The 22437-nt window shown below is 40.5% G+C and overlaps 1 protein-coding gene across 1 annotated transcript; it reads left to right on the forward strand.

The window, feature by feature from the left end:
* Positions 1-1300: 1300 nt before the first annotated feature.
* Positions 1301-20793, forward strand: lpcat2 (lysophosphatidylcholine acyltransferase 2). Its single transcript, XM_084052537.1, has 14 exons — positions 1301-1640; positions 2778-2920; positions 5336-5553; positions 6212-6324; positions 8551-8611; positions 9618-9676; positions 9980-10014; positions 11676-11730; positions 13032-13114; positions 14645-14770; positions 15837-15990; positions 16776-16874; positions 17809-17950; positions 18809-20793. The coding sequence occupies exons 1-14, from the start codon at positions 1530-1532 to the stop codon at positions 18988-18990; spliced, it is 1581 nt and encodes a 526-aa protein (XP_083908663.1). The 5' UTR covers positions 1301-1529; the 3' UTR covers positions 18991-20793.
* The last annotated feature ends 1644 nt before the right edge of the window (positions 20794-22437 follow it).

Consider the following 22437-nt stretch of genomic DNA (forward strand, 5'->3'; position numbering starts at 1 on the left):
TCAAAATGTTCTTAAAGTACCAAAAGTAGAAAGTCGCCTACTCAATATGCAGAATGTCCCGTTTCACAAGTTTTCAAATGTATACAAATCTTTTGAAAATAGCAGATCTACAAGCTCACAATGGGACGGATCTCGACACATTGTGAGCTTGTAGATCTGCTATTTTCAAATGGCCGAAATGTTGGGCTGAAGTGGCTAATATATGTTTTGTAATAGTAATCAAAATCTACAAAGTAGCTAGTAATTAAAGTTTTCAAATAATTGTAGTGGAGTACAATATTTGGATCCGAGATGTAGTGGAGTAGAAGTAAAAATATTGAAAATTGGAAATACTCAAGTAAAGTACAAATACCTAAAAATTGTACTTACGTACAGTTCTTAATGTAATTAGTTACTTTCCATTTAATACTGCCTCTCTTCTCTTCCTTCCTGCACCACCACTAGGCAGTTACAGTAGGCAGGGGCATTTTTAACAAAACAAACAAAAACTTAAATATTATTATATTATTAATTTATTGTATTTATTTACAAACAACATGTCACTTAAGTACTTTAACCCTGGCCTCCTTATTTTGGGCATGTGTCCACAACAACCCTCTGTTAAAGTAATCAAACTGTAAATCCACTAGATTAGAAAAACTCACTCCATTAGTGATTAGTCAACAACACATGCCATAGCCCCGAGGGTCGAACTGTGATTGGCTAGTTCAGTTGTCAAGCGCGTGGGTGTCAACGTTTAGCGGTTGCTTGACAACCACACATAGCCAATCACAACTACCACCAGGCCACCAGGCTATGGGATCTATAAAATCTAGACTAGATTGCTAAACAGCGTTGCCATGTCTGCTTATTATAAGCGACTTTGGGCTTGTTTTTCTGTAAAGTTGCTTGTAAATATTGGTAAGTTGAGAGGGTTGCGGTTTTGGGGGCTTGTTTCTGATGTGTAGTTGCTTATTTGGGCTTGTTTCTAAAGTGTAGTTGCTTATTTGGGCTTATTTCTAACGTGTAGTTGGCGTTGCTTATTTTGGGCGTGCTTCCTAAATGTAGTTAAACAAACCAGTGGTTCCCAAACTTTTTCATGCAGCCAGGCTACTTAAGTTGGCCACAGTAGGTCTGAAAATATTTTATGCTAGCCCCCCCCCCCATTTGTGTATTTAAAATGTTTCAAAGACATTCTTTTACAAGAGTTTTCTTCGAAAATAGCTGATTTTTAAAAATTGTTCCTGTGGCCTGCTTTCTTGCTTGTTTCTCTCGCACATGCTGGCAACACCGCTGCTAAACCATAACAACGGTCTAATCGTCCTCTGACTGTACGGTCACCGATCACCTCCATGTGAGCGATGTCAGCGTCTAGTAGAATGGCGACGGACGGGAGATTTGCGTCGTAGTAGGATGGCCGTATAATAAAGAAATAACCCGACGATATTAAAAAAAAACTACACAGAAATAGTGGAGAACAGGCATTAACCTCAGCAGCAGCAGCAGCAGCATTGTTGTGAGCTCCACCAGTCCGCGGCCACACCGTCACCATGCCCCCACAGAGGGTGTTCGCTCTCCCGCGGCAGCAGTCCCTGCTACTGCCCCCTGTCATCAACCCCTTCATACAGGACACCAAGCTGTGCAGGGCTGACATCATTAAAGTGAGTGTTATAGTATATAATGTATTATATATTGCTTTATAATGTATGAAGGGGTTGATGACAGGGGGGGCAGGCAGCAGTCCCTGCTGCCTGCCCCCCCTGTCATCAACCCATTCATACAGCCAGGTCGCCACACTGTGCAAGGTGCTGACATCATGACATCAAGTGAGTGACTGTGATTCTATTGCACTTTTAAGACTCATTGTTTAATTGTACGTCTTCTGGTTGGCAGCAGGAGAGGACAGCCTGTTGAGAAATGGTTATAGGCCAAATGTTTATGTTTATGTCAGTCTATTAATTAAGGATCCCCATTAATAGGGATAACATGAATGAGCCTCTAGTCTTCCTGGGGTCCTGAACAAAGCAAATACAATACAGATGCACAACTAAAAATACAAATTAAAGTTTAAAAAAAGAATACAATAAAGATAAATACAAAAAGACAAATTAACATGAAATCAAATCCAACAGTCCAGTCAAATTAAACAAATACACAAAAAACTGTTACATACTTGACCAGTTACTTGGCAAAATGTTGTTGAGAGCTATGCGCGCACCTTGCGCTTGCATGGGTCTCATTTGGTGATGGTGTGACCCGGGAGCGTACCTATGTTCCCTCAAGACTTAACACTGACTAACCCCAACCCTAACCCCACGCCTAATTCCAAATTGAGGGAACATATACTGTAGCACACAGTCAGGTAGCCTGCCCTGCACATTGTGTGGCAACTGGCAAGTACTTATAGCTTATCCTATGGAGTATGGTACAGTGATTGCCATTCCTTTCGCAAAGCCTGTGTGCCCCCCACCAATTCATTTTTCTTTTAAAAACATAAACAATAGGGCCGTTGTTGTGTGCTTTCTAGAAATCCTTTTAGTGTGGTCTCTTCTAGGCTAATCGTGTGCTTAGTTCTGGTCTGTGCTGATGACTCTAACAGCCGCCTACTATTTATGTTATAGGTCAGACTGCCATAACATTCTTTGCATTGTATTTGTGACACTGCATTGTTATATTATGTTATTGTGTGTGTGTGTGTGTGTGTGTGTGTGTGTGTGTGTGTGTGTGTGTGTGTGTGTGTGTGTGTGTGTGTGTGTGTGTGTGTGTGTGTGTGTGTGTGCTCCTCTCCTCTTCTTCAGTGCGTTCTCCTTGGGATATTCCTGGTCCCTGTTCGCGCCATCCTGTGTTCCCTGGTTCTCATGGTGACATGGCCGGTGTCCTTCATAATAACATTCATGCATCCAATGAAAGGAGCAGTGGAGCCCATGACAGGCTGGAGACGGTAACTAGGAAAAACAAAATGCCCTCACACATCTTTTGAGAGGGATCCGAAACACTCCCAAAAACAACACTCAAACTCACAGCCCATCACCAAGACCACTTAGCAACCAGAGTACCCATAACTGTCAAATACAACACACAGGAGCATGTCTGTGACATTGCTGATGCAGGAAGCAGATGAACAATTACCTTCTTAAGATATTTGCAAGATATTTTACTCTACTTGCAGTACATGACTACCGGTTTTTCCTGTTATTTGTTGCTGCTAAATGCTTAACTTGTACACCTCCTGTAACATGGAAACTACGTATTCAGGAAACACTTCTAGAATGAGTTCGCAGGAATCTCTGTAAAGATAACCCATGATAGGGTATTTCAACATGGGTTGATGCAATTACAGATTTTCTGTGCCATCACCAAATAAAATCAGCCAATAGTATTGGCATTTGGCAATGTTGCGTCAGGGTGTCCTGGTTGCTCAGCTGGTTAGTAGGCGTACCTTTTAAGGTACAGACCTAATTGTGAAACTGAGAAAACAGCCAGCACACAGCAAATGTCCTTTTCACATAGTTCTATTTATTTTACCTCTCCACGGACAGAGCAACGGACGCGTTTCAACCTAACGGGTATTCCTCAGTGTTGTGAGACAACGCTGAGTATAAAAAAAACATGTGAAAGAGCTTTTACTGTGTGCTGGCTGTTTTCTCAGTTCCATGATATTGTTGAGCCGTGCACCTTGAGAGACTGTTGTTTAATCTCAAGTGTTGCGGGCAATTCTGCTTTACACTGCTTTCTCACAGACCTAATTGTCATACCATGGGTCTGTGCTGTACTGTATTATAAAGCAAGAAAGCCAATAGTTGAGTAATGCATCTGCAGACCTCGCTGTGAACTATGAAAGACCGCAAACTTTTTTTTTTTTTTACTGACACAGTGAGGAAATGAGGTGTATGTGACAGGGAAGAGAGAGCGCTTATCTGGGTCAAGGACTTCTTCTGTTGACTAATTTACTTCTGTAACCGGCTCATAAGTTTTGTGTGTTGACAGTTAAAGCTGTACTGAATATTCCTACATGTTAGACATTTAAAGTAATATCCTTGCTATCTTGATAGCATATACTGTCACACATTCAGTCGTGTGTGTGTGTTTATATTGGCAGCTTATATTTTTGCACATGGTGTACCGAGGTTCTATTTCACAATAATGTATATGGTTTATACACTGGTTTATTGTGGCTATCGTAAAAAGTCTGATCTGTACGACTGCCACTTCCTTAACGTCTGTTATAGATTTTTGAGGAAGTCATTAAAGTTGACGTTGAAGTTAAGAGAAATTTCATAACACTTTCCTACTTACTCAAATACAGCATATCACAAGCTGTGGTTATAGAGTATATGAAGGACAAATATTACTGGGCTTCCGTGCCAAGCCATGCCACTGCAGGATACCAAATGATTGAGGACTTGATCAATTTATAATTGACACATTTACCAGACACTCGTATCTAGAGCTATTTACAGTACAAAGTGCACGGTTGGAGTTAGTCTCATGAAACATAGTAGTCAGTCTTAGGGTGGTGGCATGCCCTGGGGCGTCGTCTTGTCATCACCAGTGTTATGCAAGTGCATGCAGACAGAGGTGTGAGAGATGTGATGTCATTCTGCATCAGTTGTAGAGGTTTGAGATCTCAGTGCCTCTCTTGCGGGTTGCCCTATGTACTGACTTAAACAGATGAAGCCCATGCCATGCCACATTAGGCACAGACCTAATCATGATCTTCCTGGTATTTGAGTCTGGCGCATAGCCAGTGGTGGCATCTTCTTTCTCTACCTGTTCTGCCCTGCTTATCCCCACTTTACTAATGAAGCAGAAAAGCCTTGAAAATGCACTCCATGACAATCTCTCCCTCTACTACGTAAACCCTGCGTTGCGGAATAGGCTGCCCTATCAAAGTTGTCTCTTTGATAGGGCTGCAACTATCGAGTGTTTTCTTGCCGATTAATCTATGGGTTCCTTTTTCGATTAATCAAATAATTGAGAAGCATGTTTTTATCTTTTAGATATGCTATAGATATACTGTAGAGCAAGGGTCTTCAACGGGACCCCTAGGGGGTCCTCAGAGTTACTACAGGGGGGCCATCAAATCTTTGTGTGATAGGATTTTTTTTTCATTAACCACCTGAACCCTAGCATCCCTTTTCTGAGGAGATCTTTAGCCAAAAATAGCAGATCTACAAGTTCACAACGCCTCACAGTGTGAACTTGTAGATTGGCTATTCCTGATATATTCCATACTGTTTAATCTGCAATAGAATTTTATCCCAAATAGGGATGCCAGGTTGGTGGTTAACCGTTGCAGCCCTACTGGACTTCACAGTCCCAACAGTTCATCTTGGATGTGGTTCTGTTCGTTCAGGTTTATGTGTCGGAGGGTGATGGCGTTCTTGGGAAAGGCCTACTACTTCAGCATGGGCTTCAGAGTGGTGGTGAAGGGCAAGCAGGCCAGCAGCAACGAGGCCCCCATCCTGGCAGTGGCCCCACACTCCACCTTCTTTGATGGGATCGTGTGCGTAATGGCGGGCCTGCCCTCCACCGTGTCCCGCATCGAAAACCTGGCGACACCCATCTTTGGCAGTGAGTATGGCTATTGTTATTCTTTTTCCTATTTCCCTTTTTATTTCAACACAAGGGTGGGATGTTGCTGATGGTGGTTACTGGTTATGGCTTTGTGTGGCCGTAACTCTGGTGTCAAGGTTTCTTTGTCTGTTAAACACAATGATGGTGTTTGGACTTGTGGGATGTTAGAGTTCAGCAGCGGTGTGACAGAATGGAGAAGATCGTGGCATTTTGTTTTGTATTATGTAACTTGAAGAAGAATGTATGCCTGATAGCTGTTGTTTTGGTACAGCCTGTCTTGTTATGGTTCAGCTTGTCCTTGAAGCAGCTAGAGTATAACTATGGTCTGTGCTCGTTGGCAGAACTACCATACCACCAACCTGTGATATTGTACTTCTCCCCATGATATCATGTAAAGTATAACCATTACCACCTAGAATATTGTCTCTGACTACTATTGCCTCATCAATTACTGATTGATCCCGAATTCCACGACAAAGTAACTCAACAAAGTCCCCCACTTCTTCTTATAGCTTTTAATTAAGTTAAACCCCCTTGACAGATCCCTGAATGACTGAAGCTGTGCCATATGTGCAATAGCACATATGGCCTGTAGATGAAATGAAGGAAGTGCAAGGGACATGACTGTGTGCCTGTGTATTGTCTCTCGCTCCAGGGTTTGTGCGTTGCCTCCAGCCGGTGCTGGTGTCCAGAAAGGATCCAGACTCCAGGAAGAACACCATCCGAGAGATAGAGAGTAGAGCCAAGTCAGAGGGCCACTGGCCACAGGTCAGTCAAAACATATGCACAACATGTATGCATACATACATGCATGCATGCATGCATGCATACTACATACAAACAAATGCTGATCATAGGGTCTCATTGAACAGCCCTACTGTTTATAATCTGTTAATCTGGTTTGTCACAAGCTTTGTGAAGCCCTCATCTTTCACAATAGCTGCATATCCTTGGCCATCATTTTGACACTCAACCTGGTCACGCTTTCTTTTTCAAAGTAAAATCTCATATTGATGTTTGCTGTGAAATAGTAGGGCTTGGACTGATGTCATCGCCGCCACCAGCATCACTCGACATCACTATCGGGTGTTTTAAATCAAATGATTTTGCATTGCTCCAGTGCTGTCAGAGTAAACCAACTCGCTATCGCAAAGTTAAATACGCCCATGTTATCACGTGAGAGATAACCTTTTTCTTTGTTTAAATGGCTAGAGATTTTTGTTAATGTTTAAATGTTTTGTTAATGTTTAGTGTTTAAACATTTAGAAGTCACACCCCAAATTGCACCGCTATGAGTCTGTTAGAGGAAACGGCGCTGGTTGGTTTTGGTTTAAAAGGAAGGAAGTGGTGAGAAACGTAGCTCAGGGTGTAGGTTTGGTCTTCCTTCCACATTCCTCTCTGTGTCTTCAGACCGAGGAGCTGCTCACCCCACAAACACAAATCCTGCACTCCTGTCGCTCGATGGAGGTGAAAGAATGACGTAAGCAGAGGTTCACATTTAGTTATTATTTTAACCCATTAAGACCAGGAACGCATCTGTGTAATTTTAAGATTTCTTTGGCTATTCAAAAATAGAAGATATACAAGTTTATAGCGTGGCACAGAGTGCCGCGCTATGAGCTTGTAAATACATATCATTTTCCTTGACATGGAAAGTTATGATTTAGAAAACATTTTTAGATATGTATTTGGCCGTGGACGCCCATCTCAAAATGTTTTGTTCCAGGGACCGCCCAGAAGCAAAGATTTGAGTTACAAATGTTTGTTTTCAAAAGATAGTAGACAAGCTCATAGCGCAGCACTCAGTGCCGCGCTATGAGCTTGTATATCTGCTACTTTTTGAATAGCCAAAGAAAAAAAAAAAAAAGACACAGATGCGTTCCCAGATTGAATGGGTTAACAGCTAAACTAAACTCGCCCTACAATATTCTTTTCCGATTAAGCCCACTGTATTCTTGTCAAATATACAAATCTTTAAGGACACTGGATAAGTTATGTGGCAGCAGTGGCTCAGGAGGTAGACTGGCTGTCTAGGACCCAGAAGTTTCCCGGTTCAATTCCCGGCTCCCCCTGGTGTGAAAGTGTCCTTGAGCAAGGCATCGAATCCCTACTTGCTCATGATGAGCAGATTGGTGCCTTGCACGGTTGGCTCTGGTGTGTGAATGCATACCTGCCAACAATTAGGCTGGTATCGGCAAATGGGCTACCCTCAACAACCTCCGCCCCCATATATAACCCCTACACCATAGCTAATCTAAGAGCTCACTTGTGAGCTGGTAGAAGACAAGTGCTATTTACAAAACATTTTAGGAAAATCTTGAAAGATTCTGAAAATGTTTTTTTTTTATGTGAAATGTTTCGCCTATAATGACATGCCCAAAGTAGGGAAGCCAAGGTTAATGTGGAAAATAGAATAAAGACAAGGTTGTGAAACCAAAATGATAATTTAGTAGTCTTAAATTACGAGTGTGTGTGCGTGCGTGGCGAGTGGTTAGAATATGTTGGTATGTAGAAACTCATAATGTAATAACCGCTCATAATGTAATAACGGAGTTGCTATACGGTATTAGAGGTCAGAAAGGGGAAGTTCTCGCACCAAGTGGAGTGGACTGAAATTGATCAGTGTATTTCTTCTTGGTAACTGATTCAACTATTTTCACTTTTCAGTGGCAAACTGAGGAGAGAGGGTTTGAGTGAGCGCAGTGACAAGCAACGCACGTCAGACAGGGTTGTTTGTGCATGCATTGCACATTAGATAGGGAGATTAACAGGAGAAATTATAAACCGTGAGTGCAGTGGGAGAAAGGGGTAAATAGAAGGAGACTCCCGCTAGAATCAGGAGTGTTGGCAGGAATGTGAATTTGGGTAAATGTGTTTATAAAATGCAGACCATTGATGACAGAAAATAATGAACCCTACCACTTAATACCCATTTTTATACGTATTTTATGTTGCTACATTGTGAACAGTGTTAGATTCTATTCTTTGTTCCAGGTCCTGATTTTCCCTGAAGGGACGTGTACAAATCGCTCATGTCTTATAACTTTCAAACTAGGTATGTTTATATACTTCCTAATATTAATAAATATTAGTCAGTACCTGACTCAAATGATGTGTTGAAGATGTATAACCCATATACTGTAGATATCAAAGGGGACGAGTTTTGCATGATGGACAATTCGAATGCCAGTCTAGTAGTCTGTGTCACTTAAATATTTACCACTCAAACCTCACATACTACATTGTATGTCAAATAGAGAAAATATACCAAAATTGACAAGCTCACGACTCGGCACATTGTGAGCTTGTAGATTCACATTTTGTGTGCATATTGTTCACCTATTATGACATGCTCAGAGTAAGGATGCTAGGGTTCATGTGGTTAAATATTAGCATTTTGCACAATGATCCTCGAATAAGTGACTCATGCTAAAATGTTGTAGAATACTCATGCAGCCCTAGGGGTCTATTGGCAGAACTACGTAACATGCCCATAGGGAGAAGGTCTATACAGTAGCAGGAGAAATGCTCTAGTTTCAGAGGTGTGTATTGTCATGACCATACCAATTCGTTCACCCATGATGCATTGTCTGTGGTCAAATGATACACACACAAGGGGCAGCTTCAGATATGATTAGATCTCTATTGAACTCACTCCCAAACCACTTTAAAGCAGCCCCCCACCCTCTCTTCTCTTCCACCCTCAAAACTCACCTCTTCAGAACTGTCTCCCTGCCTAGTCTGCATCAGCTATTTTTATCATTCTAATTTCAACCATAAATATATATTGTTTTAATCCTCTATTTACTCGTATTTGTTCTTTGCTTTAATATGTATTTTATATAAAACAAATGTATTTGTTTTGTTTTCTGTAAAGCGTATTTGAGTACTTAGAAACACGCTAAATAATTCTGACGTAGTATTTATTATTATTATTATTATTAGTAGTAGTATAGATGTTTTAAATGTATTTTGGTATTTTAAGTCTACAAGAATTACAACTCACAGACACTAACCTCTCTCTCTCTCTCACACCATATCTCTCTGTCATTTTAACCCAGGTGCCTTCATCCCTGGGGTCCCAGTACAGCCTATCATCATGAGATATCCCAACAAGCTGGTAGGTACAGCTTGTATGTCGGCTATTTTCGGCGTGCGACACCTGCACACACAACCACATATAACTCAGGTTCATGGTTCAGTTGCATAGAAAAAAAACTGGACAGATAATTTTGTATTGCCTTCTGTTTTATGTAATACCTTTCCACTGGGATGTCTGTTGCGGATCTAGCATTTTGCTATTATACTAGAAATGTCTAATAACTTTATGACATCTGACATAAAGTTTCCACTTTATGTCAGTTTATATGACACGCGTGTGTGTGTGTGTGTGTGTGTGTGTGTTCCTTTTTCTTTCTACCAGGACACAGTGACATGGACATGGCAAGGTTTCAGCTCGTAAGTGTCCACACTTTTTGTGGTGTAATTGTTCGGACCTAAGCTTGAAGAGTTGCGTACATACAAACTCTACCGCATGCAAATAAAAAAAATCACCATCAAGTATAGACTCAATCGGCCCGATTCACTAAGCTGTTTACACCTATATTTTGAGTTTAAACAGCTTCATGGTCTTAAATGGGGGCGTGGAGCAATGCAAAGGATCTTTCATATGAACGCGCCTCTGACCTTCAGGCAAAAATGAGGAACAACTGTGATCCGCACATATCAGGGAGTTACACACCCCTTTGTGAATTACATGTCGGTTTTTGCTTAGAGAAAATACACCCTCCTTTAGTCACTTTATTTCAGTGGCGTACCCACCATAGAGGCAGGGCAGGCGGCCGCCTGCCCAACTAAAATCTAGCCTCCCCTAGAAAATAAAGTAAAAGACTGAAAAACAGGCAGTGAAAAAAATCCAAAGAGAATAGTGGCCGTCGGACCTCCTCGTCGCAGCCAATCACTACGGTATCCATTCCGCAGAGCGACGTCGCCTATAGTGATGCAAATGTGTGCCTTTATATTTTCATTGGGTGCCAGGAGAGCCAGCTGGGGGTCTGGGCCATCACCTGTAGGCTACTCACCTCGCATAAAAGGGGCTCTGAGTCTGAGAGCAGCTTGAGCTATTAAACTACTGTAACAACATGAAGAGACCACTGCTTAATTATTGATTGATTTATTATACTTGCATATTGTTTTTATTAACGTTTTGTAGTCAGTGTATTGTTGTTGTTAACTTGTTTCCCCCGAGATTTCCCCCCGAGATTTTTCCCCGAGTACCCCCCCCCCCTTCGGAGGGGGGGTAGAGAAAAAAATCTCGCCTGCCCTAAATGTACTTTCTGGGAACGCCACTGCTTTATTTACACTGATATTTACGACCAGCTTAGTGAATCGGCCCATTGTTTTCAGATATCACCTATTTAACAGATATGAACCATTACCAGTCCTTCCTGGTACCAAACTTGGATAAGTGGAGACAGAACCAAAACAAAAGACCTGCACCTCATCAACATCATTATATCATGGATTAAAGTTCTCAGTTGCCAGGACTTCGGTCATTTGGATTCCATAGAGACTAGCATGTCTTTCTCTTGGCTTGTAACTTTAACACAGCTGCACTACACCATGTGGCTGCTAAAGCCAAGCCCTACAATAATAATACATGTTTTTAATTTTGATATTGAAGAGTATTGAATTGGTCAAACAAGCAATAGATTACATCTAAACGGGGGCTTCTTTCACACAGTTTCACAAATTGTAGATTGGGGCTTTTCAGATTGGGACATTCAGTCGTGAGATTCTTTTTTCTTTTTTTGGCTTCAATCCCTGAGGTCTATAAAGTCATTTCAGAGAACACATTGCATTGTTTATTCAGCGCCAATATTACAGGAAGTGAAACCACTTCTCGGATCCTGTCCACTTAAATAATGATGAAACATACTGTAGCAATAATGAGGAAGGACTTTTAAGTTCCTTCTTAATGTCATGCCACGATCAACATCGTAATGTTTTAGTCAGCATAGCACAACAGCATAAACACTTATAAAAAAGACATTGAATTCCACAATGTCAATGTCACTAACTGTTCTGTTGCTTTTGTTTTTATTGATTTCATTATTCAGGAAGACTCTCCTGCTTCTTACGTTGTCACAGCTCTACACTACAGTAGAGATTGAGGTACAATGCAGCCATAGAATATATTTGCACATCCATTTATAGTAGGTTTTCTAGTAATCTCCAACATTTTAGAAAAGTAGTCTATAGCAAATGAATGATTGCCAGTTAAAATCCCAAGGCTGGTGTGGGAAAAACTGGACTGGGAAAGGGTCTAACTAATGCTAGTAACTAAAAGGGGCATGCTGTGGTTCAGGAGGTACTGTAGAACTGGCATCTTGGAATTGGAAAGTTCCAGATTTCATCTCCCACTCCTCCTGGCTCTGTGTCCTTGAGCAAGACACTTAACATATTCTGCTCCGAGTGAGCAGGTTGCTGGCTTGCATGGTTTCCACCGCTGTTGTATGGTGTGTGAATGTAATTCACATTATAAAGCACTTAGGAGAAAGGCACTATATAAATGCATCATTTACCAGTACTCTGCTCTCCCTCAACAATTATCTCACGAGGTGCCCTTGAGCAAGGCTCTTGATGTTAATGTATGCAACCCTTTCCTTGTAACTCTGGTATTCCCCTAGGCTGTGGTAAATAAGAATTTGCTTAAATATTTCAATGAGGTTTAAATGAGGGTTCTATGGTAGAGTTATGTTGGAAACTACTGTATGTGAAGCAGGACATGATGGGAAAATTACCTGCATAGTAAACAAAACTTTCAGCATTAAAATATGCTTATCTATTGTTTGGGTTATAGCAGTATTTTAAAGGAAGGGTAAGTGATTTACTTTGGGTAAAATAAGTGTTAAATAGCTCTGTATTATGATAGTACTCATTGCTATAGAGTATTTGTTCAGTAAAAGGAGTCTCCCATGTCTCTCCAGCTCTTTATTAAACAAAAAAATGCATTTTCAGTGCTCTCTCCTGATTGCCTTAAATTATGTCACCTACCTGAAAATGTACTATATTCTGTTTACTAAAGAGCTGGAGAGACCCCTGTGATCGAACAAATGCTCTGTAGCAATGATTACTATCAGAATAGTACCTTTTTAACAAAAAATATCACTTACCCTAACTTTAACTATTGTCTGTTTTTATGGTTGAAATTTTGTGGAAGATTAGCGATCACTTTGTGGAAGCTAATAGACATCCAGAAAACAGTTAGGAATAAAGAAAGAATCTAAAGTGCTTTATCGTTGTGCACACACCTTTATTTTAAAGTTGGCTGCATTGCGAATCAAACTTCCTTAATACCACGTTCTACCCGTTGAGCTGGAGAGAATCGGGTGTGAAACTCACTATTAATTAAATGATTTACTTTGATAACAGAAATACTTTATTTGTACTTGTCTTGTCTCTCCGTTCCTCAGTTCCTTCAGACACAAATCCCCACTGAGGAGGAAAAGAAAAGCCCAGCGATGTTTGCCAGCACCGTGCGAAACTTCATGGCCCAGTAAGCATCTTCTTTGACTGAGCATCATGTGTTTAACGTTGTCCAGTATGTTGCAGGGTTATTATAGTGAACTAAGAATAAAAGTAAAAGGGAAAACAATTATTTAACTGAAACAAAACTGAAAACTGAAATAAAATTGTCCTTGTTTTAGTTTTTCCACCATTATATCCGATGTCAAGGCTATCCTCATAATACCTGAAAAACTAATTAAAAAACAACTAGTCAATTCCTAAAACTACTTAACTCACCGAGTGCCAGAATTATTTCTGGCTATGTTGTCCCAGTGCCAGAGATTTTTCAAAGTAAAAAAAAAGTGCTTAGGAAGCGAGATACAGCCCTTTTCAGTTATAAGTTAAACAAGGAGTGGATGGAGCTGCAAATCTTCAGATAATGATATCTTGGGTTCTGAACATCTTTTTTTTTTTATACATTTTTTTCAAAAACACGTCAAACACGTCATTGGCACGTTGCGCCATAGCGGTAAAACTCAATGAGTTAATTTGCACTCATAAAACTATCTTAAAACTAAACCATATCAAACAAACACCAACATGAGAAACCAAATGAAAACCCAAACTAACGGATATTTCAAAACTATAATAATTGTGGTATGTTGTGATTTAAAGAGTTACAGTATGTCTAATAATGACGATAGCACCCACTATCCAGTTTATGAGGTACATAACACCACCCTGCCCATGTATACAGATGACTCCCACATGCACTGGAATGCACTGGCAGACTGCCACTAAGGAGTATAATGAATGTCTAGCTGAATGTTGGAATGGATGAAACAAGTCATCGAAACATCTTTTGGACATGACATGACATGAGGATCACCGGTGCCTGGCATGCTTGTTCCAGTGTGCAAAATGGAGCAAACAACCCAAAAATATCCAGTCATTGGCATTCAAAACATAAGAATGACAAGAATTGTGCCAAAGCACACAGACAACCAGACAAAACAACTACTGTAGTCCTGACATAGAGGAGCATCCCTGCAAAGTGTTTCGAAATCACATCGTTAACATCTTCCCTGAATGTGTAATAAGGGTATTTCGGGGACCTGATAATGGGTGGGTGTACTGCTACTAACTATGTGTGCATGTGATCAGATCTTATATTCCTGTCTTTCTGTAGTATCACCGCTGTCCAAAAGGTTTTTTTTTTTCAGGAAATGGAATAAAGAACCTATTTTCCAATGGATCCAATGTAGTTATTATTTAGTACTTTTCATAGGTTAAATAGTTATAAAACCGACACACTTAAACACTTTTTCTTTAAAACATAAAAAAAGGGAGCAAAAATAGCCAATCTGCAAGCTCACAACGTGTCACATCGTGGCTGACACGATCGTGAGCTTGTAGATTGTCTATTTTTGCTTCGTTGTCATAATAGTATGACAAAGTAAGGCGTGAATTTATGGGGAAACAAATATGGAGATACAAGGTTTCTCTCCCGCCAGCAACGATATGTGATGTATTATTTGTGTCTGTCTGTCCATGATCTTCTAATGTGGTCCTTGATCAGGGCTCTGGGAGTTCCGGTGACGGACCACACATATGAAGACTGCCGTCTGATGATCTCCGCTGGGGAGCTGACACTGCCCATGGAGGCCGGCCTGGTGGAGTTCACCAAAATCAGCCGAAAACTCAAGTATGATCCAGGGTTGTAAAATGTACATCAGCTTTTGTCAGTAAAAACACCACACTGTGTGCCGAAGTTCATTTTTTTTATTGAACCTGATCAGTTTTTATGTGTGAGTGCTGCTCTCTAATTTCTGTGTGCATTTTGAATCCCTGCATGCAAATACACTTGTCTTGCCATATTTTAGAGCTACATTGCAGTACATTGTAGCACTCACTTTGAATCAGAATCCCTGAATCAGAAACCTGATATCCTTATTTTGGCCATGGCATTATGGTCTGAAAACTTTCAAAAAAGTTAAATAACAAACAAACAAACTGGAAATAGTGTTTGGTTGCTCATAGATAAGCACACTAATAAAATTTCAGACCTACAAGCTCACAACATGATGTGAAGTGTTATGAGCTATGTTTTAACTTGTTTAGGTTGCTTTGGGGCAGACATATTGACAGATTGCACAAAAGTAGAAGGACCACTGAACATGGCATACAGTGCAGGAGGACAGGTCAAGACATATGAATAGTGTTCTTTAACACGTCACACAAGAATACAGTACATGTATTAACCCATTCAGACCGGGATCGCATCTGTGTCATTTTTTGATTTCTTTGGGCTATTCAAAAATAGCAGATATACAAGCTCATAGCTATGAGTTTGTAGATCTGCAATTTTTTAAAATCTTTGAATATATATATATATATATATATATTTATTTATTTTTTTAAGCGAACATTTGTAACTCAAATCTTTGCTTCTGGAGGTCCCTTGAACAAAATATTTTACAAATGTTCGCTTTAAAAAATATATATATTTAAAGATTTGCACACATTTTCACGTTTTTTTTGCAGATTTACAAGCTCATGAGCCTGTAAATCTGCATTTTTCTTTTTAATAGCCAGAGAAATCTAAAAATGACACAGCTTCTTTCCTGGTCTAAATGGGTTAAACAAAAGTCACATTTGGCTGTGAATGGAGATGTCAACCCACATCACCTCACCTACTGTGACAACTACTACTCACCACCTCCTCAATCCTCACCTCAAGTCCTTGTGTCCTGCTCGGTCTCCCCATGCAGCCTGAAGTGGGACAACGTGAAGACGGAGTTGGAGGGCTTTGCGTCCATGGCCTGCTCTTGTCAAGGGGGACGCATCAACATCCAAGAGTTCTCTGCCTTCCTGAAACTGCCCATCACTCCGGTGCTGGAGGAGCTCTTTGCTCTGTTTGACAGGGTGAGAAACTAAAGCAATAAGCTACATTTTATAATGGCTAAGAGGCGACCCTCTAACCATTTGTAAAAATCAATGTCATTCACACAGACATACAGGATGGTGACCAAATTGTGTAAAAAAATTATTGTAATGCTAGTAATTTAACAACTTACTATTAGGGGCGGAAATCGCTAGGTACCTGACGATTCGATTCCTATTCAGAGGGCTACGATTCGATTATACTCCGACTGTTGTGATTTGCGATGCATTGTGATTAATTTACTTCCATTATCTCTTATTGAGAATAAAAACAAATGGAAGAGATGTGTCACTGTCAACTGGTAGGTTATATTTGCCAACATCAACAATTGTCTTTTTTTGTAAAATAATGACTTATAACAAAGGCTTCTGAATATTCTGATAACCAACCAAAATCTGGCTGCTGCTCGGTGCAATTAGCGATATGATGGAGAAAAAAAAAGAATAAAAAAAGAATAATCAATTTTTGACATTTGTGAATTGATCAATTTTTGACATTTGTGAATTGATTCATAATCGTCCATGTCAGCACCGTGATTAATCTATGAATCGATTTTATTTTCCACCCCTACTTACTATACCCTATATACTTAGTTGATTGGGGTCCCCCAGCACTCTATACTAGGTCTACTATATTTCCCTCTACACCAAATCTCTTTGCCACTTGTAGATCGTCTATTTTCGCAAGAATGTCCACCCCAGATTAGAGAGTTCACAAGGGGTTCATGTAGCGGGAAAAAATCAAATAAAAATGTGACCTTGTCCAGGATGGAGATGGCACCATAGACTTCAGAGAGTATGTGATCGGTGTGAACATCTTGTGTCGACCAGCCAACACTGAAGAGGTTCTGCGCATGGCTTTCCAGGTGGGATATTCATATTCTCATATTCTGCTGGGTCATCACTGTTGTTCCTTCTGGGACTGTGCTGTATTCTTTCTGTTTTTGACAATTTTGTTGAGATGTACTGTTTGCAGCTTACTGTATTTTGATCAATCCTAAATCCTCTATCCACTGCACTCTTTTTACTGACTGTTGGAAGGATTTCCCCTAGGAAGTCATTACATGTTCATCGACTAAAGGCTAGTTTAGTAGATGAGGTTTTTGCGCTGATTAATGTTTAATATAAATAAACAAACATGAAAGTATATCTCTACATTTTATTGGATGGATTATAATATGGAGATAAGAGGTTTCTGCCCCGGCAGCAACGATATTAACCCATTCAACCCGGGAACGCATCTGTGTCATATTAAGATTTTTTTGGCTATTCAACAGTATATAGAAGCTCATAGCACGGCACCGAATGCCGCGCGATGAGCTTGTAGATCTGCTAGTTTTGAAAAATCATGAACATTTTTGCAAATATTTGAATAAATATTCTTTAAAAGCTAACATTTTAACTCAAATCTTTGCTTCTGGAGGTCCCTGGAACTAAATATTTTGAGATGGGGGGGGGGGGGGGGGGGGCAAATACATATGTGTTGTTTGCTTGGTATATCAGTGGTGCTCCAACTTTTTCCATGTCAAGGACCCCCAAAATTATATGTATTTGGCCGCGGACTCCCATCTCAAAATATTTTGTTCCAGGGACCCCCAGAAGCAAATATTGGATTTAAAAATGTTCATTTTTAAAAATATATTTAAAGAATTGCACAAATCAATCAATATTTTAAAAAAAATACTAGATCTGCTATTTTTGAATAGCCAAATAAATGTAAAATGACTCAGATGCGTTCCCGGTCTTAATGGATTAAACGATTCATTCTAATGTTGCTGTGTGCTGTGTATTGTCTGTCAGTTGTTCGACATAGACAAGGATGAGAGGATCACACGGGAGGAGTTCAGGGCTCTGCTGCGCTCCGCTCTGGGCGTGTCGGATATCAACATGGCCAAGCTCTTTAAAGCGATCGATGCCGACGCCTCTGGCTTCATCACCTTCGGTGTGTACACACACACACACACACACACACACACACACACACACACACACACACACACACACACACACACATACTACACACAGTTCAGATCACTGGTTCTCAAACTGTGGGTATGGCAAGTGGGCCCCCAAATAATGGGCAAAACACTTAAGATGTTAATGATAATAAAACCTTATCACATTTATAAATATTGAAACAAAGATTATTACCAAGTGCTTGTGACTAATTAAGTATATTGGATCCATTGGAACACAGGTTATTTTTTTTCCCATTTCCTGAAAAGTAACAGTTTAAGACACAGGTCTTCAACAGGGGGTCCGTGACCCCTAGGGGGTCCTCAGAGTTACTACAGGGGGGCCACCAAATCTTTGTGTGTTATGACATATGATTTATGTTTTACATTAACCACTTGAATCCCAGCATCCCTTTTCTGAGGAGAACTTCACCCAAAAATAGCAGATCCACCACCTCACAACGCCTCATGCTGCAAGGCGTTGTGAGCTTGAAGATCTTCCATTCTGAAACACAATTTTATACAATATAGAGGGGGTCCCTGCTTCATCTCTCTCTCAGCTAGGGGGTCCTTAACCTGAAAACGTTGAAGACCCCTGATTTAAGAAATACAAGGTTTCCCACATCACATATTTGCATACCACTTTTCTTACACAGAGAAATACTCAGTGAATGACAAATGACAAATGCAATGCTGTGTGAAATGGGTGGGGTTTAGGCTTTGCTTAACCACCCGCCAACCTGGCATCCCTATTTCGGGCATGCCATTATACGCAAAAAGAAATGCTAATTATTAAGTTATTATAATGACCCTGTTCTTTGTCCGTCTGTGTGACCTGGTGACAGCTGAGTTCCAGGCGTTTGCCACGAGTCATCCAGAGTATGCCAAGCTCTTCACTACGTACCTGGAGCTCCAGCGATACCAGGCCCTCCAGGAGTCCGGAGTGGACGATGAGGAACAGGCCAGTGACACTAACCAATCAGCGGACGGACAGGAAGAGAGCACGTCTGATAAGAAAGATGACTGAGATTTAGGAGGGAGGGGAGGGGGATTTTTGCTTTTTGGACTGCACTGAAAGTTAGATGGCCGTGTCTGCTGCATGGAGATGGACAACTCAAATAGTTATTTGCACTGATTTTTTTGGGGAGAAGCAAAATCTCTTTCTAGCTCTTGCCACAGCTGAGCTAAGTGAACCTCACTGTATAATAGGCTGGTGCGTGCTTGCCTTTTTTATTATTATTATCATGACGTTTAGTGCCTTATTAAGATTTGCAAGAGCAGTTGTGCCACAAGCCACTGCAGAGGAAGTGTTTTAAAACCTCTCCAGTGTCCGTTAACAGTCAATGCTAACAGAAACACACAGTTTGTGTGTTTGTGAGCAGGGGCAAAGTTCCTGCCCACCACCAGGGACACTGGGGTTCAATTCCTGCATGGTGCTTCAATGAACACTATTGGCTGTGTTCACGGGAGGAAAGCCAGGTGGGGAGAGCGATTATTATGATTATGATTATTATTGTTGTTATTATTATTATTATCTCTGTCACTGCACTTGCGACTCCTACCAGTTGGTCAGAGCGCCTGTTCATTAGGCAGCGGAACTAGGAGGCATAGCATGTTTCTGTGCATGCGTTTACATTCCTCCCGGTGAAACTCTTTATTGTTGGGTGAAAAGAAGACGCTGGAGACATGTGGTTGTCTACACCCTCCCCGAGACCCAACAGTACGGGTTGTCAGTGACAGGGGCTATTTATAAGAGGAAATAAGTTTCTTCTTAAGATAAACAAAATGAAGAATGAACAGAATTAAATTAGAAATGATTTTAATAGGATAAAAATGTATAGGAACTAGATTTTTACGGAAGTTGGGTGTAAAGTCAAGTGAGTACCCAGCAAAGATTTGACTGGCTGTCCGGGCACACTGTTAGGGGTGTCTTCACCACATAAGCCTGGCGTCCCTATTTTGGGCATGTCATTATAGGCAAAACATTTCTAAAGGAGCTTAAATGGCAGATCTTCTAAATAGATTGGCTATTTTCACTGCACGATACCTTCGTACGCTGAGGTATAAAATAAAAGGTACATGGTTAAATATTGTGACACTGTATTATACATTTTACCTTGGACTTGTATATTTTTAGATCTTAGTGCACTGCAACCTGACCTCGATAACTCTCTGTACACTGTGCTTACCCTAGCATGGACAACCGCCAGACCTCTAGCTCTGTATTTCTACCTGCTAGCCGCGTCGGTATTAACAGTCTACATTTGACTGGAAGTTGAGATATTTCCAAACCTCACCATTTTATATAAGCAAAACATTTCACTCTTTTTATATAGGAAAGTCCTTTTTTCCTCAGTGTTGCAGAATTAATTACTGCACGCTCTTTTAAAAAAAAAGATATGCCCAATCTGGCAACCTCGCAGCGGGGCAGTATGGAAACAATGTCGGCAAAGAGCGTACATGCTGCGCTTTCCCCTTTTCCCCAGCGCTCAGGGACACAGACCTTGTAAGACGCTGGTATAATTAGCTAAAGGTTTTGCTCTGCATCTGTATCTATTTGCATTTCCATTGAAGAGTGTTGTTGCTGATGCAGCAGTGTGTCTGTGCGGCGTTAAGTCGACTAAAGCAGAGCAACCAGCTGAAAATAGGGCAATTTGTGAGCAAAAAGGCAACAGTGTCTGTTCACAAGAGCATATTCCAACGGGGGTACGCCTTCAAATTATCTCGGCAGCATTGCTATTTATTTAGGGTGCGTCGCAATTACAGGATTTTTTGTTAACACAGCAAAAGTTTGCTTTCTTGCAATAAAATGAGTACCATTTTAACTCTCTCCTTTTTGTTTGTTGTGTCCTTTGTGATTTTGTATATCACAGTGAGGAAACTTGTAATCAGTAGTTTCTCAGACTTTGTAATTGCTTGTAATGAGGCGTGAATGCTCAGCGCTGAAGACCTTTTTCTCCCCCCTCCTGTTCTTCAAACGGCCACCAGGTGCCAGCAGTTCTCCATAGAAATGATTCTATGGGCCTGCAACACACAACAAGGCCTGAATCTGATTCAAGCCCAAGCAAGGTAGAAACATGGTCAGTAACTGTTTGTGAGTTAGCAGTGTCATTCACAGGAATGACCCCTAACTTGAACAGGCCGAGGGCCAACACATGGATTCTATTGTATTAAAGGAAATGCATTTAAAGGAAGGGCTCCATAAGATAAATATCTGAATATCATATACAGTAAGTGTAACTTAGACATTTTCACAAAAGCAAATGGACAATTTAAAAAATATATTTTAACATTCTGATTCTGCCTATTTTGGTTCCATAATGAAAAAAATAGGTAAAATGTTTAGATATCAAAACTATCTTCATTCTTTTGTATTAGTGGTACCTGAGATAGAGCCAATGCTGAAACGTTTTGTCCTAAAAAATACTGACTTCTAAATTAACCAAACACAATTGTCCCTGTGAACTAAGTTTACGTCAATAATTGTCAACTTTAAGAAATGTAATGAATGGTAATCTCTTATAGGTTTATTCCAGGTGCGAGTTAAATTTTGTTTAACACTTTTTATGGGAAACCATATGGTACCATTAAATGATTAGGATTGTGTTGATTCGATTCCTTCATTTGTATGGGTATAGGGTGCCCAGCTATTTATATTCGGTTCTGACTTGGAACCTAGACTTGAATACTCAACCCTATATATTGTGTTTGGAAGTTCAAAGCCATAAGCTGTACCATCTGCTCCAGTTTCAGCATTGAGAAATACGTAATCGTATTCAGGTGAAAAGTAAATTATGATATTGATCTATGTTTCTGTTGTCTCGGGTCCCACAGGCTAATCTGTTGCACATTGTACCTGCTGGTGTGAAGCTCTCTGAACACCACTCTTAAGTTTCAAGCAGTGACCTCTCCATCAGATGCAAGGTGACATTAGTCTGACATGACTTTGGACAAAATGCTGCAAAGTTGTATATCTCTACTGTTGGGCAGAAACCAACTCCTAAATGTTAATTTTTCAGGAAATGGAAAAAAAGGTGGAGTTAGGAGGTTTTGTTTATCATTGATAAGAACAGTTGAATGGACCTCCAAGCTCACAATGAGGTTGGAGGTCAAAAGGGGGTGGAGCCTGGAGTCAGCTAAACTAGCTAACTCCACCCCTTTTGGTGGAGTTGGCTGGTTTAGCAGAGTGTTTAAGGATCCAATGGAGTTAGCTGGTTTTGTCAGAAGCGCTTTTTAATACTTTTCACTGGTTCAATATTTTTTTTACCAACACAACACAGAATACACAGACAAAGGGTGTTCAATAGCACTGATTTATGGAAAAAATGCAAAAGCGTCAAAATGGAGTTAGCTGGTTTCTGCCCGACAGCAACAATTTATGGAACTTGAATCCTTTGGTTTATGCTTCATGTCAGACCCTTTATCCTCCACCTGGCCTTTGTAGTGACACCTGTGAAAATAACAAATGAACTGC

The sequence above is a fragment of the Gymnoscopelus microlampas genome (genome assembly GCF_963454915.1).
Source record: "Gymnoscopelus microlampas genome assembly, chromosome: 1".
In the NCBI taxonomy this organism is placed as follows: Eukaryota; Metazoa; Chordata; class Actinopteri; order Myctophiformes; family Myctophidae; genus Gymnoscopelus; species Gymnoscopelus microlampas.

Bases quoted from the DNA above. Each gene is read 5' to 3' on its own strand.
- lpcat2 (XM_084052537.1), top strand. From the start codon at position 1,530: ATGCCCCCACAGAGGGTGTTCGCTCTCCCGCGGCAGCAGTCCCTGCTA. The intron at 15,991-16,775 runs GTGAGAAACTAA...GACCTTGTCCAG, and splicing joins TCTTTGCTCTGTTTGACAGG to GATGGAGATGGCACCATAGA. The intron at 17,951-18,808 runs GTGTGTACACAC...ACCTGGTGACAG, and splicing joins CTCTGGCTTCATCACCTTCG to CTGAGTTCCAGGCGTTTGCC.